The sequence below is a fragment of the Sminthopsis crassicaudata genome, chromosome 3, assembly GCF_048593235.1.
Source record: "Sminthopsis crassicaudata isolate SCR6 chromosome 3, ASM4859323v1, whole genome shotgun sequence".
Lineage (NCBI taxonomy): Eukaryota > Metazoa > Chordata > Mammalia > Dasyuromorphia > Dasyuridae > Sminthopsis > Sminthopsis crassicaudata.
In genome coordinates, this window is record NC_133619.1 from 369,858,761 (window position 1) to 369,879,045 (window position 20,285).

The window sequence follows — 20,285 nt, forward strand, 5'->3', positions numbered from 1 at the left end:
AGACTCTGAGTTGGGCTGAACACCCCTTTCACCCCAATGAAACTGACCTTTCTTGATATTTTTTCCAATCCATCTTGAGCTAAATGGTAATTTCATTCCATCAGACCTTGTTCAGAGGCTTGGTTTCATATGATTTTCAAGAGACACTGGGAGAAACACTAGGAAGGATCAGCTTCCTAACTTTATTCTACCATCTTGGTTCCATTGCCATAAATCTAAAAATCTTAATTGTGGAAAATGCATCTTTAGTTCTGGATAGTTAATCTCAGATTTGTATAATAAGCAACCCTAGACTGCATACTCAGATTCATATCTTTTTAGGTCTGTTTTTTTTTCATTACCTCCTCCTATTTCTAATGGATATGTAATAGTCTTGAGTTATTTGAAGATACTTTTCCTTGGCTGTAAAGTTTTTTTTTTTTTTTTGTTCGTTTGTTTGTTTGTTTTGTTTTTTGTTTTGTTTTGTTTCTATTTTTGTTTTTTGCTGATGGCTCACAGAATTTTCTGGGTTTTTTTGAAGTTGGAGCAATAAGCAATGAATTGCCCTAACTCTCTCCCCTACAGGAAACCATAAAATAATGCCCAAGACCAATCCGGGAATAGCATAACCAACAAAGACACAGAATGAAACAGTCTTTTAGTCCAGGAAACTTGATGAGCCTACACAAAAGGGTTCTCTTACTTGAGTAAGGAAAGGCAGTTCCAAGCCCCAGCACAGCAAATCAACAGGAGATCCTCAGCCTTAGGATTATGCAGTAGATGAATGCCAGTACCAGGAACCTCTTTATGCCTTTGCAAAACCAACAGTTGCTGCAGATAACCACATATTCCTGTAGCCCTGTGTAATCGAATACCTTTCAGTGCAGACCTCCAAGTGCTTTAGTGTCTCAGGGTAGCCTCAGAGAAACAAGAAACAAGCCATCTGGCCTGAGCATGTGGAAAATACCACCATTAGAAATACTGTTTAGCACCAGATAAACTATCAGACTCCCTCAGTTTCCAGATTTGCTAGCCTCCCTCCAACTCAGTCCCTCAAGCCAGCAGCAGACACCAAAGTTATCTATGGGTTTCAGGTCAACATTTGTGTATTGTGAGTAAAATAGCCAGGGCCTAAAGCCACTGACACAAGCAACTTATGATTTTACTCCTTCTATCCAGGGGAGAGCAAGAGAGAGATCAAGAGTGAGAGAGGGAGAAGGAAAGGGGAGAGGGAAAAGGAAAGAGGGTATGGAGAGGGAGAGAAAGAGAAAAAAGGGTGAGGGAGAGTGAGAGGGAGAGGAGGAAAGAGGAGGAGAGGGAAGGGGAGAGAGAGAAGAAAAGGGAGGGGGAGAGGGAAGAGGAGAAAAGAAAATCAGGAGAAGAAAGAGTAGCAACAACAGCAAAAAAGCAAAGAATTTAACCATGGAAAATTGTTATGATTACAAGGTCAGAGTAAGATACAAACTCAGAAGAGGAGAACAATATCAAAATACCTGTGGACAAAATCATAAAGGAAAACAAAGTAGTCTGAAGCCCAGAAAGAACTCATGGAAGGGAATTGAGGAAAGGAACTTAAGGAAAAGAACTTAAAAATCACATAAGACAGATAGAAGAGACATTGGGAAAACAAATGGTAGTAATGCAAGAGAATTATGAAAAAAGATTCCAAAATCATGAAAAACTTAAGCAGCAGAATTAGCAAAAAGGGAAAAGAGATACAAAAATTCAATGAAGAAAACAATGAGCTAAAAAGTACATTTGACCAAATGAAAAAAAAAAAAAGTAGAAAAGCTAATTGAACCTTAAAAGTTATTTGGGCAGGTGGAAGCTAATGATTCAATGAGATATTAAGGATTAAACAAATTCAAAATAATGAAAAATGTGAAAAAATGTAAAATATGTCATGGGGAAAAATAGATTGGGAAAACAAATTCAGAAGAGACAATGTCAGAATCATTGGACTTTGTGAAAGCCATAAGCAAAAGAGGACCTGGAAAACATGATCCAAATAAATGTCAAGGAAAACTGCCCTGATGTCATGTTACTAGCAGACAAAAAAATGCATTGAAAGAATACACTTTTAAATAAATGAAAAATACATTTTAAAGAAAAAGAATCTTCCTACCACTTCAAGAAAGACATCCTAAATGTAAACATCTAAGAAACATAATAGCCAAAATCCAGCAATATCAGGCCAAGTCAGAGGGAATAATACAAGAGGCCAAAAAGAAACAATTCAAATGATGCTACAATAAGAATGATATAAGACCTGGCAGCAGCAACATTAAAAGACTAAAAGTCATGGAATATGATATTCTAGAAGGCAAAGAAGCTAGAATTACAGATAAGGTTCACCAACACAGTGAAATTAATCATTATACTTAAAGGGGAAAAAGAGTTATTCAAAAAAAATAACATAATATCAAATTTTCATAAGGAGAAAACCAAAACTAAATTTAAAAAAAAAAATAGAGTTCCAATATCAAGACCTATCAGAAGCATAACCAGGTAAAAAGGGGAAAAAAACTAAAGTGTCTGAAAGAGCTAAAACACTTACATTCACATACAGGAAAAATGATACTAAGGATTTTTGATAATTTTATCACTCGTAGTACAAATAAAAGGATTACACATAGAGAAGGCGCATATAGGGTACATATTAGGGAATAATTAAAAAAATCTCAGTAATGAGAAAGCAGAGTAGAGTGATTATGAAAGGAAGGGAAAAGTAGAATGGTATGAATTATTTCACCTGAAGAGGCACAAAAGACCTCTTACAGTGGAGGAAAGAATGTTTGAGTGGGCAAGTGGCATTATTTGAATATTATTTTTCTCTATATTAGCTCCATGAGGGACTAATATACACAATCAGTTAATGTAGAAATCTATCTTTCTTGATAAAAAGCAGGAGGGCAAGAGATCAAGTAAAGGAAGGTGGTAGAAAGAAGCAAAACATCGGTGAGAGAAAGGAGAGAGAAGGAAAAAGACAGACAGGAGAAGAATAGGATAGAGGGAAAAACACATTTAGTAATCCTAACTATAAATGTGAATGGGATGAACTCTTTCAAAAAATAAGAAGTTGACAGCAAAATGGAATAAAAACCTGAATTCTATTATATGTTGTTTATAAGAAACACATTCAATGCATAGAGACACACAAAGAGGACTGGTGAAGAAACTATTGTACTTAACTAAAGCAAAGAAAGTAGAGGTAGCAATCCTGATGTCAGACACCGCAAACACAAAATAAGATCTAATTAAAAGAGATAAGGAAGGAAATAATATCTAGCTAAAAAGGTACCATAGAAAACAAAGCAATGTCAACACTAAATATATATGGACCAAGTGGTATATTAGCCAAATTCTTAAAGAAATAAGGAATTATAGATTCATGACCAAACAAGAAATAAAAAGCATTACAAAATGTAAAATATATTATTTTAATTATATTGAATTAAAAGGCTTTTGTACAATGACAATATAACACAAGTATAGAAGGAAAGCAGAAAACTGATAAATGATCTTTAAAGCAAATGTCTTCTTATAAAGACTTCATTTCATAAATATGTTGAGAATGGAGTCAAATGTATGAGAATATATGTCCCATTCATAAACGACAAAAGATATAAATAAAGAAATTTAAAATAAAATTGTTTAAAATAAAGAAAATTAAAACAACTCTGAGATACTATATCATACCTGTCAGATTGACTAATATGACACAAAAGGAAAGTGATAAATGTTAGATATGAAAAAACTGAGACGCTAATATAATATTGGTGGAATTGTGAACTAGTCCAACAATCTGGAGAGTGTAAAGTTCTGTTGTCTCCAGAGACTGCCAATTGCTCTGTGGGAGGAGATCTGCTGTGTCAACTCAAATCTCTCAGACAGATTCTTCTTCCTATAAAGAGCCCTTGTCTCCAGACAGTTGCCACCAACTCTGGTCCAGAGTAGTGACTTCTTCCTTTGGAGAGCCACTACAAGTCTGGCCCAGACAAGACTCTCTATCTCTCGAGTGCCACCTTCTTTTATCCTCCCAGAGAATGGGCATGGGATAACGCAAGGACTTCTGGGAAAATTACTTCAACCAATGAACTTGTTCCTCCTAAGCATGCAAGCTCCTCCTCAGGAGTTCAAAGGGGTTAAACTCCTAGTAAAGACCAGAACTAGAGAATTGTTAAGTACCGATTTAGCACTTAGTAAGAACCTAATATCTCATTATCTCATTAGCACTTAGTAAGAACCTAACAGGAGAGCAATTTAGAACCATGCTAAAATATGTGTATCCTTTGCCCCAGCAATACTACTACTGGTTTTGCATCTCAGAGAAATAATTTTAAAAGAGGGGAAAGTATTTATATATACAAAAATCTTTATAGCAGCCTTTTTTGTGGTGGCAAAATACTTGAAACTGAGAGGATGCCCATCTGGGAAATGGTTGAATAAGCTGTGGCATATACCTAAATATTATCCAATATTATGGGGCGCTAAGGTATAATGAACAGGCAAATTTCAGAAAAACCTGGAACTCATGTAAAACTCATGCAAACTCATGTAAAATAAGATGAACAGAACCAGGAAAACAATTTCCACAATATTAGAAACCTTGTGTGATTATCAACTATGATTGACCCAGTTCTTCTTAGCAATACAATGTTCCAAGACAAATATAAAAGACTCACAAAGGGAAATGCTATCCATAACTGATAAACTCAGAATGCAGATTAAAATAGATTTCTTTTCACATACTTTAATCTTTTTTTTCCCCACTTGATATTTTTCCCCTTTTCATGACAGTGACTATTACAGAAATATACTTTACTTTATGACACATATATAAATTATTTCAAACTGCTTACCCTCTTTGGAAGATGGGAAGGGATGGATGAAGGGAACACAATTTGGAATTCAAGGCCTTGTAAAAATGAATGCTAATTTTTTTTTACTTAATATGTACTGAGGAAAAATAAAATTCTATTTACAAAAAAAACCCCAAATGAATAAAAAAGGACTTCTTGTTTCTGAACTGACATGCTAAATTCATCTACTACATATCTTGGAATTTGCAGCATTGATATTACTCTGAAGGTAATTTGGCTATTCTTTTAATTGGAATCTCATTCCTAAATTCTGAAGTTCTAAGCAATTTTCTTTGATCTTTTATTTCATTATGTTGTTTATATATTTGTTTTTTCTTGTCCTGTAATCATCCTCTGGGAAACCTATGATACTTAGGTTGGCTCTATATATTCTTTGTTATTCATATGTTTTGCTCTCATAATTAGCATATTGCCCAATTGTGAGGATCTTTGTTTATAGTCTTTTAAATTGTCTTTTGCTTTTGTATATTTGCAATCCAAACTCTGTTCTCTCATTTCTTTGATAAGGATTGTTATTAAAGATTCATTTTTTTCATCTTCTGCTCACTAATTTTGCAATGCAGCATATAATCTATATTGTCATAATTCTAATTTCTTCTTTAAACAACCAAAGAACAGTTTATTGTGATTTCAACTTTTCCTTAACTCTTACAACTGTCTTTGTTTCAATGGGTCAATCATTTTTTTTTTTTTTTTATCTTGAAGCTTTTAATCATAAATTAGTGACTAAACTTCCTTAGATCCAAAGGTCATTTTTCCCCATGGTTTTTAATGTATTTCCCAATGACTTATTTGCTCATGTTCACATTTTTTGAGCTTTCTTCTTCTTGAGATCTTTCCTACTTTTAATCTTTGTGTAATCCATCTCTACTCCCTCTACTCCTTTACTTTTATATTGTTCTATTCTAATTCCATTTCTGATAATTAAGATTTCTTTGAGGATTGGATAGAAAATGTGAGTTACCCATAGCAGGAAATCCATAAACCATTTATGTAAGTCTCTCTATCCACTGATTTCTTATGTTCAGAACTGACCCCTCTGGCATTATGGAATGTGTGAATGCATTGTGTGTTTGTATCAAGTCTTATTTTATTATGCAACTTATGTTTCATTCACCATGTTTACAATATGAGTGTTGAGGATGAACAAGCGCAAAATGTAGCTAATGAAATTATTATAAAGATAGAATAAAAACCTGACAAACTTTTCCTTACTTGTTTTCATGTGATGAACTAGCTAAATGGAAATATCCATGAAGTAAAAATCTAGTTTTTTCTTTGTCAATTATTTAAAAGAACTTAAAAAAATTTAGTGCTTAAAACTTTTAAAAATATGAACATAGTTTAGAAAGAAACTGACTAAGTGATTTGATAATTTCAGGAATAGAAAAGAATGATCAGAGAAAGGAGGAAAAAGCCAAATAAATATTTGACTTTTAAAAGAAGAGGAAATAGAAATGCAAGACACTTTAAAACTGTTTTCTACATATATTTCAGAGCTCTATCTGAAACTAAAAAGGCAGTCCTTTCTCTTCATAGTTTCTCTTTTCATTGAAGCTTTTTATTTTCAAAACATATGCAAGGATAATTTTTCAACACTGACCCTTATAAAACATAGTATTACAATATTTCCCCCTTTTCCCACATTCTCCCCTATGATGGCAAGTAATCCAACCATATGTTAAACATTCTCCAAAATTTCATAAACAGCCTTTTAGTTTGTGTTTATATATTTGCATAATAAGCTTCTTGAAAGAAGGGGCTATCTTTTGTCTAAAACCATATTCCCATTGTTTAGCATAATGCTTCATACATAGTAAGTGTTTAATAATTACTTACTGACTAAGGAACTGAAATCAAGCTATGAAATATATAATGTAACTTTAATCATGTTAAATTAAAAGGACCTGTGACTTGTTAGATTAATAGTTTCTCTCACATCATACTTATTTTCACCATTAATGACTTTGCTAGTGATTATTTCACTATCTCAGCATCATTTAATAAAGGACAACTTTTATGCCCTTTGTGTAATATAGTTGATGAAGTAAAATATTTTACTACTTAAATCTCTCCTGCTCAAGTAATAAAGAATGAACCCCCCCACTTCAAAAAATACTAAACACAATAAAGTGATTAATGATTAAATGAAATAATGATTAAAAAGCAATTAGACTACAATAGAAACATTCAGTATTTTAAAATACAATTAGTGAGGAGATTAATTGTCTAGGGTATTTTGAAACATATTATTCTAAGATCTTTGAAAAATTCTACTTAAGGTATTTAAGGAACAAGCCAGTGGTTCTGTACTCACAGACAAACCATTCATTGGTCACATCACATGGGGACATAATTTCAAGAATCGCTATGATGATTGTGATCAATATGATTGGTGATGTCTAGCTACAAACTTAAAAGAAAAAGAGTGTTCCTGGATGACAATGATGATGATAATGATGATAAAGAAGAAGAATAACATGAAGATGATGATGATGATGATGATATTGATGATGAAGAAGAGGAGAAGGAGGAGAAAGATAAATTTTTATACAATGCTTAGTCTGTGCCAGGTGATGTGCTAAATTCTTTACAAGTATTATATAAATTGATCCTCATGACTCTGGCAGATAAATGCCCTTATGATCCTTATTTTGTCAATGAAGAAACTGAGGCAAACAGAGGTTGTTCAGGGTCATACAACTCTATCATCTCAGGTCAGATTTGAACTCAGGCTTTGGTGACTCCTGGCATGGCACTTTATTGTGACATCTAGCTAGCATTTTGACTTGAACAAAATGAAAATAAAAATTACAATAAAAGTCATAGTTAATTTTGACTCTGTAGAGATTAATGCTGTCTACTCATATGGGGAAGTAAGTAAGACACAAATTTACAGTCTTATCATGTTGCAATGTGAAAATGATTCAAAGTTACTGACACCTGCATTTTGTTACCTGACTTCATTATCTTTTCTTTCTTTTATATTACTCGTACTTGTGGCCATCAGTCTATTCTTGAGAATACATGTGACTAACAATATACATACAAGAAATGCCCATGCAAACACATTTTTAATGTATACAAATCTACTTTTATAAACGTTTTGTATTATTGAGACTATTAGCTATTTTCAAATTACTAATAATTTCTTAAGTACAATGAAATCAACTCTAGGGAAACACTTTTATTGTTATTGCACTCTGAATAGGCTTTGGTTTAAAATAAGGCTGCTTAATTCTAGATATGACATTGATAACTATCTAAATATCATTAGAGGCACTTCAAGAAGAAAGTCTTTCCCTTGCATAGTTTATCTTAAAACAGGAAGAAGGGGATAAGCTCTAATATGCTCCTTTATGATAATGTTGAATCAAATGAAAGACAAATTTCATGACATATTTTAGTATAATTGTTAATCAAATTAACATAATTAATAATTAAAGAGTATTGCTTTTCACCTTTTAATAGTCATGCCCCTTACTATTAATTTAAAAGAGTTTTTAGTTAATTTATCAACATATGTTAGCAATGCTAAAGAAAGAAAATTACTAAAGAGGATCACTCAAAGGAATAAGTAATTTGATTTTCTCTTACACTTAAAAATAATAAATTTATTGATAATTGTGATCACAAAGTTATTGTCTTGATAAATATTTTGTCATCCTGATGATGTACATTTATTGAAAATATATTAATTTTATTTATATTTAATGTGGCTCCTAAGTTTTCATTGACTTTCTGACAACTATTAAGATCAACACTAACATGCTGGTAATCACTGAGCATAATAATTTTGTTTGTTTAAAACAATATTCTCATAAAATTTAAGCAAGAGAGTTGGCTTAAAAAATTCTAACTTGAGGCACCTCTTAAACAAGAGTACAATGAAATGCACAGCTGTCATTGAACTAGATATTCTGAATTGGGTGGAAGTGCCACTGGAATTTGGTTGCAGTTTCTAAGGATTAGAACTCATGTTGATTTAGTAGTATTTTTTAAACACTTCAGTTTGCAGGTGTTGCTAGCTGAGGTTTAATAGCTTCACCCTCTAAAAAGCAAATTAGAGGAAGAAGTTCTCACTATTTAGGGAACTCATATTGTGGAAGATAAATTAACCATTTGATAAATGTTTTCATAGCAATTAACAATTGCAGCAAGCATAAGTATGAAAAAAAAAGAGAACAAAAAATGATTCTTAAATAATATAAAAAATTAAGTTTTAGAGTAACATATAGAAATACAAGATACAGAATATTAAAAATAAAACAAAATATCATGAAAGTTGGTGGGGAACATTCTCCCCAAAGAAGTTTAAATTGACCAGATGACAATTGCAAAGGAGTACTTCAATTAAAAAAAAAATCATCTTTGGAAAACTCTATTAGTAATAATAAGGGTTTCCTGATGACTAGGTGCGCTCTCTCTCTCTCTCTCTCTCTCTCTCTCTCTCTCTCTCTCTCTCTCTCTCTCTCTCTTTTTTTTTTCTCTGTATGTATGTATGTATGTATGTGTGTGTATATATATGTATATATACATATATATACACACACATACATACATACATACATACTCTCATAAGTTTCTGGATATTTAATAAATTCCTTCAACTAATTAATGTTTTCGTCAAGGTGGATACTTCTTCCAGTCATGTAGATTGGAGCCCCTTGATTTCTTAGTGATGATGTTAGATATTACTGTGATGGAAAATATATTGCTAATTGATGATGTATTCCTAAATGAGTTAGGATGATCTTCAGAAAAGAAATATTCCCAATTTGTACCAGAAATGTCCATTGGTTGGGCAATAAAGTATGGATTCTTTATACTAAAAATATTGAATTTCAATATTTGGCTCATATGTATATATATATATATATATATATATATATATATATATATATATATGTATATATATATGTATGTATATGTATATGTATATGTATATATATACATATATATGTATATGTATATATATATATACATATATGTATATACACATACATATATACATGCATGCATGCATAACATATATATATATACATACATGTATATGTATATATATGTATATAATATATACATTTATTTTTGAAGCAAATTACTCACTCCAGAAAACTAAATAAGAAAATATCCCCTTCAATAATGATATTTTGTATTAGTAGATTTTACTCTTTCCAATAAGTATTTATTATCATTAACTTGAAGTGATTTAAGGTGAAAATAAAATTTAATGACAACCAAAATGAACAAGTTAATTAAATTGTCATTAAATTTTACTTTCATCCCAAATTATATCAATGTCATAATATCATGATATTATTAATATGATATTAACATAATAGTGTGGTCTCTAAAGACAAACTTAAATTTGATGATCAAAAGATGAGAAGCAATACTGCTATGCATCCATTAGGTTATACCTAAATAGTCTTGCTATATTTCAGTATTTTTCAATAGAAATAAAGAAAAAGACCTACTCTGGAAAATATAGTCAAGTAAGAATTAATATAGATAAAACTAAGCATATGAGAGAAAAATACACAAGATCAATATATTACAATGACAATAATATTTAAAATCAGATGATTATGAAATTCTAAAACAAATTATATTTGCACTCAAAGAAAACACATGATGAAATTATCTTTCCTTTTCTCAGTAGAGATGATAGACTAAGGTACAAAAGTCAAAAACACAATCTTATAAAGTCATTCCATTGCTTTTCATTGTTATAAAGGAGGATTGAATTATAAAGGTGTATCAAAAGAGGAAAAAAAATTTGATATCCAAATAAAATTTAAGAAAAAAGATTATCACAATAATAGTTATAATGATGGAATAGATATATTAAAATACAAAAAAATTGCTGGATGGGGAGATTATAGGTGTTAATACCTGACAAAAAGGTTATGTGATATACATATATTTATATGGGTGTAAATTTCAATATACATGCATAGATAACATATTCATGTGCACTTGTATTTGCATATGCACGTATAATTTCACATATACATATGCATATAAAACTTCTCCATAAATGATAGAAGGAAATAAAGTTCAGGAAAGTTTCTCTTAATCTAAAATCTTTATTAGCTGAAAAAAAATTAGCTTGTAAAAGACAATCAGAACATGTAGTATATGGTCTAAGCAGATGTTTCTTGAGACTACATTGACAACTTTTCACCTGACATGCTTGAACAATGTGTTATTACTAAAGCATGAAAATTACCATTATCTCAAGAGTTTGAGAAACTAAAATAAGTGACATATAAATAAGTAAATTAATTATCCATTACTTACAAAAGTTGTGTTTTCCAATAATAATGTGGTGACATTTGTTTCTACATTCAGTTTAATGACATGTCCATTTCCGTTTTTATACACCACATCTGAATCTGCAACAACAAAGACATTAACATTTGACAATGACATTGACTAGTTAATATGATAACTGTAGAGGAAAAACTACATATTAAACATACTTATTTAAATAGCATTGTTACCCATTGATAACCTGAACTAATTCTGGTCCTGAAATCACATTAAACCCCTTGAATGGTTGTGAGACAAAGCAAACACAATAATTATTGTGAAGTGAGTAGTAGGGTTACTTAGAGGTCTACTCAGATTCCTGGTAGAACAAATGAGAATATGTTAAAAGAAAGGTTATCCAATAAAAGAGGTAAAGTTCTGCTGGCCACTATATGAGAGAGGAAAATGCAGAATATCATCATTTGTCACTAAGAATTTCTGAATACACTATTAGTTTAGAGTTGCCAGTATCCTGTTTCTTAGGAAATAATTTTATATAAGTTTGGAAATAATCCCCTTCTACTTTGGACATGCTGAGTTCAAAATGTAAATGTTACTTCTAAGAAGACATAACCAACAAATAATTCAATATATCCAACCACAGCTGTGGAGATCACTTGTCTTAAAAAGAATTTAGGGCGTTAATCATGACCTAATGGTAATAATTAAAAAGAAGTAAACGATGAAATTGTTAATCTTTATGCTTCATATATATATATATATATGTCCAAGAAAATAAATCTCCTAACTTGGTTATTCTGCCTACAACCATAAAATACTGTTATGATAACTTTTTCTTTATTATATTTTAGTTTAATTACCTAAAACTAAAAGTGTACTGTTTTATTTTTAAACATGAGCTAATAAATTTTCCTCTTTAAAAAAAAAAAACAAACTGTTTTGAGGCTTTATTATTTAGTGGTATTCAACTCTTCATAAACAAATAAACTATATAGTTCATAAGGTTTCCTGTCAAAGACACTGGAGTGGTTTATCATTTCTTTTTCCAGGGGATTAAAGCAAATAGTAAATTACTTGCCTTGGATCACACAGCTAGTAAATGACTAGGCCCTGTAGCTATCTTTTAGGCAAACAAGGATTAAGTGACTTTTATAAGGTCTCACAATAAGTAAATTTCTAAGGTTGGATTGGAACTAATTTTTTTTGATTCTAGAACCAAAGTTGTTTTCTACTCAGCCAACTAGGTTTAGCATTTGGGAATGTAATATCATACTTTAAAAATAATTGATTATTTATGAATGGATATTTTCTGAGCTAATTTTTTCCTAAGTAATAAGGAAATAGTAATATAAAGATATGTAAACTGTGATAGTAACACTCCCTCCCCCAACACACACACACACACACACACACACACACATACCATGAAGGAAAAAATAAGCACATTGAACTTAAACCAAAATCTCTTGTCAAGTGAAGAAAAAGAAAATTCTAATGGACATTTTTGTCTTTAAAGTACTCAGACCTTTTCTAAGCTGATGATGATCTGGCCTCTGGTCTTAAAAATGTTTTATATTTTGAGTGAGAATATTTATTCTTCATTATTTTTTTCCTGACTCAGATTCATATTGCTCTTCATCTTCCCCTAAGGGCAACATCTTATGCCTATAATCCTGTCTAGCTTGGCAATGTTATTTTAATTTCCTGTGTTTCTCAACTCATTTTTCATTTGCTAATTCAGTTTCCCATATATCCACTCACAAAATGATGACTAGACTTCTCCCTTTTTTTTGCTTGCTTTTTTCTTTTAAATGTTGTTGACCCCAGACCATATCTTTCCTTTGATCAACACTATTATAAATTCCTCTATAAAAAAACAAACAAACAAACAAAAAAATAACAAAACAAAAAACAAATGTTCTTTTTTTTCAGATCACTTTTAATAAGGTCTAATCTAAGGCAAAAAATAGAAAGGATTGTCCTCTCTATATCTCTTAGACAAAAAAAGGTAGAATAATTTTCAGAGGGAACTAATTCAAAAGCATTATTGATGAACAATTTTTTTATTATAATTAAAGTTTTTTATTTACAAAGCATATGCATAGGTAATTTTTCCAACATTGATCCTTGCATAACCTTTTGTTCAAAAACTTTCCCTTCTTCCCCCTACCCCATTCCCTAGCTGGCAAATAGTCCAATACATGTTAAATATGTTGAAATACATGTTAGATCCAATATATGTATACATATTCATACAGTTATCTTGTTGCACAAGAAAAATAAGATCAAGAAGGAAGAAAAATAAAAACTGAGAAAGAGAACAAAATGCAAGCAAATAACAATAGAGAGAGTGAGAATGCTATGTTGTGTTCCACACTCTGTTCCCATGCTTCCCTCTCTGGGTGTAGATGGCTGTCTTCATCACTTTATGTGCAACTTCTTTAAGATGTTTGCTTATAAAACAATGTAGAATCGCTCTTAGTTATTTTATCATTTTCATAATCTCATTTTTAAGGATTAAACTGATTGTACAATACAACACTAAATGGAGGAGTATGTCATAAATGGTATGAAAAAGGATAAAAGTCTTATTCTTCTATAATCTAAATTAGCTATAAACTTTTAAAAATAAATAAAATTGTCCTGGTAAGCTCCCAATGTCAATGTGGCAGTTTGCCTGTTTCCTTTACTTCTACCCGTAAAAACCAAGGACTTTAATTTATCCTGACTCTGGCTGACCCTGAGGCCCTCCCAGGGTGCTAACCCATACTTTACAGTCCCTCACTAGGATAGTTTTGCTATTACTTCCTATAAATGATTTACCTTCTCCTCTAAGATTTTGGATGATGCACCACTTGGTATATTTATGCTTAGTATTAGCATTACTTCATTATCTATGGTACCTTTTAACAAGATATAATTTCCTTCCTTGTCTCTTTTGATTAGATATAATATTGCTTTTTTACTTCGAGATCATAATTGCTACCCTTGCTCTTTTTCTCTCAACCAAAGCAAAACATATTCTTTTCCAGTCTTTTAGCTTTACACTTTATATATTTCTCCTCTTCAAATGTATTTCTTGAAAACAACACATTCTAGAATTCTGGACTTTAATCCATTCTATTATCTATGTTCATTTTATGGGAGAGTTAATTTCACATTTTTTTTCTTTCTACCCTGTCCATCCTCACTAGTGTTTTGTTTTTGACCATCTCTTCCCTCAACCTCCCCTTGTCTTCCATCACTCCTCTTCCTTTCTCTACTTCTCTACTTTCCTCTGTGATTTCTTTCCTCCCTTCTGCCTAGCCCTTCCCTATTCTTTCCCCTTTTTCTTCCTACTTTCCCAAATGGTAAGATGACTTTCAGTACCTACCTGAATATAGAGGGCCACTGATAGTAGGGAAACTCTGGGTTAGGTATAAGACCTTTCAGCCTGTTGGGAACTTGCTAACAATGTCCGGTTCTCCCCTAAGTGCTCTTGGCTTGCCTGAGAAGTCAGTTAAAGCAGAGTGATAGCAGGTGGCAAAGAGTCATCTAAACACAATAACAAGTTGTTTATGTGGTCCTGCATGTGCAGTGTTGCTTTGGTCATAAAGGGTATTAGGGTATATAAGAATGAGAGAATTTGTAATAAATGGACTCCATGTTTGACCATCTATGTGAGTCCTGCCTTTTTACTCCTCTGCTAAGACCAAGGACTTGGACTGGTACCAAGGATCTCTAGAGAGCTAGTACAGACACAACATCCAAGTGTGTATGTTATCCCATTTTTCAACCAAATACATTGAGATTAAGCTTTAGACTATGCTCATTCCCCCTCCCTTCTTTCCCTCTAATATATTAGGTCATTTTTTGTCTCTTCATGTGATCCAATTTATTCCATTTTATCTACCTTTTCCTTTTTTCTCAGTAGTTACTATAACCAAAACACTGTAAGTTCACCTTATTTGGAACTTCGCACAGTATTAATAAATGTATTTGACTGCAGTAGTTTGAAGTCTAGGTAGTTGTTAAATAGTTACTATGAACAAAAGCAAATTAATGTTCATTAAAAGTAACATTATAGTAGTTTATCTTTATTTAAAAGTTGTCATAATTGTGAATAATTTCCATTAATTTATAGGAAGTGACAATCCATTCAGTGGTACTTTATATGATGAAGAGTACTTTCCAGGAAGATTTATTTGGCAGATAATAGCCACTCAACAAAATAATTTTTAAAAATTTTAGCTAAAATGTGGATATCAACAATTTTTCATGATCATTTCACTCTTTAGATTATTAAAAATAGTCACACAAAAGGAAAATAAAATTTTTCTTTAATATTTAGAAATGTCTTTGCTATAGCTGGGTTGCTTGCAAAAAGCTAGCCTAAGTGCCAATTTCAACTGGTTCCCTCTAGAAAAAGCCTTACATGGTCAGAGCAGCTTTACTTAATTTTTTTTTTTATAATTTTAGATTGTAAATTGTAACTTTTAAAAATCAAAATGGTTTCATGCAAACACTTACAATGCACACTCTTGTACTTGCACAGAAATGCTCATTTAGATGTATAAATAAATTTTTGATTGCTTTTTTCACACAAAAACCTCTTTTAACTCAAATAATAAGTAATATGTATAAAGTAAAATATTCCTCATTCAAAGAATGGACTAGGATTTAGAATATGCTCTGCCTACAAAACCAACAATATGAGAATATGCAATTATAGTATCAATGCCTATGCCACACTTTGCTTTAATCTCTTTTAATGACTGACAAGATACTGGCAACTCATAATCACTTATAAAATTAACAACTCATGCTTATATTATATTTTAGGGTTTTAGTCATAATGGCATGATGAAAATAAAAGTATCATATTAATTTTGGGGTTGAGGAAACTGATATTCTAGATGACCATGTGAGTTTGCTTGTATTCATGTCATTATATACATGCTAATGAAATTAAAACTGCACTGATTTCCTCCTCCATCCTTACAATATCCTTTACCATAAATCTCTTGGAGCATATGATAAATCTTTGTCGCGTCAAATTATCTGTAAATTGGTCATTATTGAATTTAGTCTATTATCCTCCCTATAAATGCATGTTTTTTTTTTTTTATTTCTTAATGAATAAATGAAAAAGTTTCAACAGAGGAGCCTATTATTTCTTCCTGGACATCTCCAACATTGATGACTATTTGATCCTGCATGTGCAATATATAATTAGCATATGTGCAGTGTTGTTTTGGTTATATAAGGATATTAGGGTACATAAGGATGAGAGAATTTGGAATAAATGGACTCCATATTTGACCTGCCTCTTCACTCCTCTGCTAAGACGCTAAGACCAAGGACTCCAGCTGGTACCAAGATTATCCAAAGAACTAGTCCAGACACAACAAATGAGAGTTAAATGCTTTCCTTCTGGAGACTAAAAACACAGTTTACTAATCAAGAGGCCCCATTGGTACTATCTGCAGCAGGTTTTCTGTTTTCTTTATGTTTCAGGACTGAATTCTTGTGCTTTTTCATATGCTATCTTCCTATCACTCACTACTATAACTACCTTCCAGATTTTTTTCTGATCACATTACTTGATCTAAGTAGACTTTGTTCTAGAATGCCATATCCAATTGTCTATTTTCTTTCCAAGCTCCCAATTAAGAAAAATAAAATTAGTTTTGAGCCCATATGTTTTGAATTCAGACTTATAGGAATGTTTTTTAATATGCCACTAGGACTAGGATACATTTTTCCTATAACAAAATCATAGCTTTGATGAATAGCAGAACATGTGAAAGAGGGAAATAAGTCTATATAACATTCAACATGGTATGTCCTCTCTATTGGGGTTCAGATGCAACAAATCTGAAATAATGATGCAGTACAATTCAGAATCTTCAATGGGTATTTTCTTATAGAAGTGAACTGGCTCAGAATTACCTCAGTATTTTGAAATTATTCATTTGTAGCTTCTACATATGGATGACAATTGCAAAAACAGGCACTCTTAAATGTTTCCTTTCACTGTGGAATCTTCTTGCTTGTAATTACCAATATTTTTATATATAAAACATAAAAACTTTGTCTTTATTAAGTCCCTTGAAATTAGTCTATGAGAGAGCCATCTACATCCAGAGACTGGATTGTAGGAACTGAATGTAGATCACAACACAACATTCTCACTCTTTTTGTTCTTGTTTGCTTGCATATTTGTTTTTTTTTTTCCTCATTTACTTTCTTTTTTATCTGATTTCTCTTGTGCAGCAAGAGAATTGTATAAATATGATTATAAATATTGGATTTAAAATATATTTTAACATGTTTAACATATATTGAATTGCTTGCCATCTGGGGGGAGAGGAGGAGAAAATCTGAAACATAAGGCTATGCAAGGGTCAATGTTTTCAAATTATCCATGCATATGTTTTAAATTTTAAAATGTTTTATTTTTTAAAAAATATTCTGAATCTTCTTTTCTATTTGGTTGACTTTTTTATAATCTTGTTTTTCTTGGAGTGCTCTTGTTTTTTAAAAGATTTTCTTCAATATGCCTGATTTTAATGTGTTTTTTGAAGTTTTTATTAATTATTTTACAGCAGGTAATCATTTTACCTTTTGGGGGCATATAAAAGAGGTTTTTGTTTGTTTTAAAACATCCTCCTCTGTAAATGAACCTTAGTTTTGCCTCTCCCCATAGTAATTTTCTGTGGCTGGTTTCTTTCTGCTTTGCCAGCTCATATATATATATATATATTTTTATTTATTTATTTATATTTATTTATTTATTTATATACATATTTATTTATATATTTATATTTTTATATATATATATATATATATATAATTTTTTAAATAGAAACTTTTTAGTGTGATCACTTCTTGTTCTGTGTATATGTATTGGGGAGGTGGTACCTATAGCCTTGGGTATTGTCTGTTCTCCCCTCTTACCTGGAACCCAAAACCTAGAATTCCACTCTCCAATAAAGACCAGCATCCAGCAAGTCGAATCCACTGCTTCTATGCTGGTTCCTTTTTGCCCAGATACAACTGGGCCTGGCATCCTTATGAAACAAAAGTATCTTAAATCTTCCCTAACTCAGATGCAGGACTACTCAGATGTCTTGGAAAGTGAAAGTTACTACAGCTAGACTAGAGGCTACCTCTCCATTCAATTAACCCTAGGGCTCTCTGTTAGTTGTTTTAGGGGCCAAATCTCTATATTGGTTTCTTTCTTAGTATCTCCTTCAATTGTTACAAGAAGACTATTGTTCTAACCCAACTCCTATAAATTATTAGTTGTTCTATGTTCACCCTGAGGCATAATTTTACCTTATTTATGGGGAAAAATCGGGAGAATTCTGGAAATAGTCTGATGCACTCTTCAATCTTCCCAGAATTTTCTATCCTACTTTACTTTCTTTTTCTTTTTAAATTTTCTTTCTCCCTCTCCTTTTCCTTCTTTTTTTTTCTTATTCTTTTTACAATGCTTTGGATATATAACTTTCTTCAGAGGGCACCCTCCCAACAGCAAATGTGTCCAGGGTTATAATTTGTAAATCTTTCTTTTTATCTTGAATATTGTCCAACTGAATTAGAAATGATGAATTGTACCATATTCCTCATTTCCCAATGATATAACATTTACAATCACTTAGATTCACAAAATATTAAAGTACTTTAAAAATAATTTTATCAAAGTATATAGGAACTTGCTTCTAATCCAACAGAATCAACAACCTGCTCCTTATCAATCTAATGTTAAAATTTCTCCTCAAACCTATATAGTTCGCAATACTTAAATGCATAAACTATTTGGAGTCTCATCAAGAGAGAAAATGAAAATTCACATCTGCACACTGGTGCTCGATGCCTTGTTATCTTGGGCTGGCAACTCCCCCTCCTATTTATCAAGATCAAAAAAGGTTCTAGTCATATAATTTGAGGGAGAGCCTGGGAACAAAATGAAGACAGGTATTTTAAGTGACAAGTGTTTGGTTTAAGAGGTATACATACTCCCCCATATGTCTTAATGGTGTTTTACCTCAACTGGTGATGGAGTATTGGGCAGTTGACATGAGGCTAGCAAAACATTCTAGCCGAGGGTTTTTATGTGAATATATTGACAGACAGTGTAAGAGACTGAGAGAATGTCCAGGGCCTTAAGAAGAGCAGAGGACCTGCTTCTACACTGACTATTGAGTCCTCTATTAAGGACATAGACTTAAAAAAAACAGAAACTGAAAAATAGACATAGTTCAAGTTGTTTTAAGCAGTATGGTAACATTTGTGCTTATAAATTCCTCTTTTATTTTCTCTCTTTTTACCATGTATGTATCTTCCTAAAATGTATGTGATTTTTTGTTCAAATATTATTTCTGTTATTTAAAGTCTTTTTCCACTTTATATTATTAATAAAGTTAACTCAAGTTATGTGAAATCTAAGGTGATACTAGTTATTTTTGAGATCAGAAAGAGATACAATATTATGCCTTATAACTAAAAAAAAAAATGTATCCCAGGGAAGATCTTGAAATGGAAGAATAGTAAAAACAAACAAAAGCGAAATAAAAATAGGGAGAAATATATTCTTTCCATCTTTATATTTTACTTAAAAAGGAGCTAAGTAGCCAACCTAAATACATATTGATATATTCTAATAAAAGATGATAATATATGACATTTTTATAAAATTGAATGTTTTTGTAATCTATTCTTATATCTTTATTTCTAATCATCTACTATTAAATTGGAAATCTTACATCATTTGTGACATTTCTAGCACCTTTGATTTGGTTGATTATTTTTTAACATTAATATTATGATATTTTCTTCTCAGGAAAAAAGGTGAACATCACTGGAAAGTTTTAAAATCCAGTAATGTCTCTCAGGTGATATCACTCCAATTATTGTCTTCTCTTTCACAAAAGAAAGCATCATTGGTATGGGCCAGAATTCTGAACCTGAAACAAGAATTCTTACAAGGTGCTAACTCAATGGAATTGATGAGACAATGGTTATCTAGCTTAGCATGGGGATTAATAGTTCTCTAAATTCAGTATGATTGATTTAATCTTACAACAAATAATGATTTCCTCATAGTATAATGATTGCTTTATATCAGTGTAGAGCATATAAGCTGGGACAAACTCAGCTAGG

The 20,285-nt window shown here is 31.4% G+C and overlaps 1 protein-coding gene across 1 annotated transcript in view; it reads right to left on the bottom strand.

Annotated features, from left to right (window-relative positions):
- DPP10 (dipeptidyl peptidase like 10) overlaps positions 1-20,285 on the bottom strand; it is an 887,847-nt gene that overhangs the window by 489,301 nt on the left and 378,261 nt on the right. The window contains 1 exon segment of the mRNA XM_074301856.1: positions 11,166-11,260. Coding sequence (XP_074157957.1) covers positions 11,166-11,260 — 95 coding nt within the window.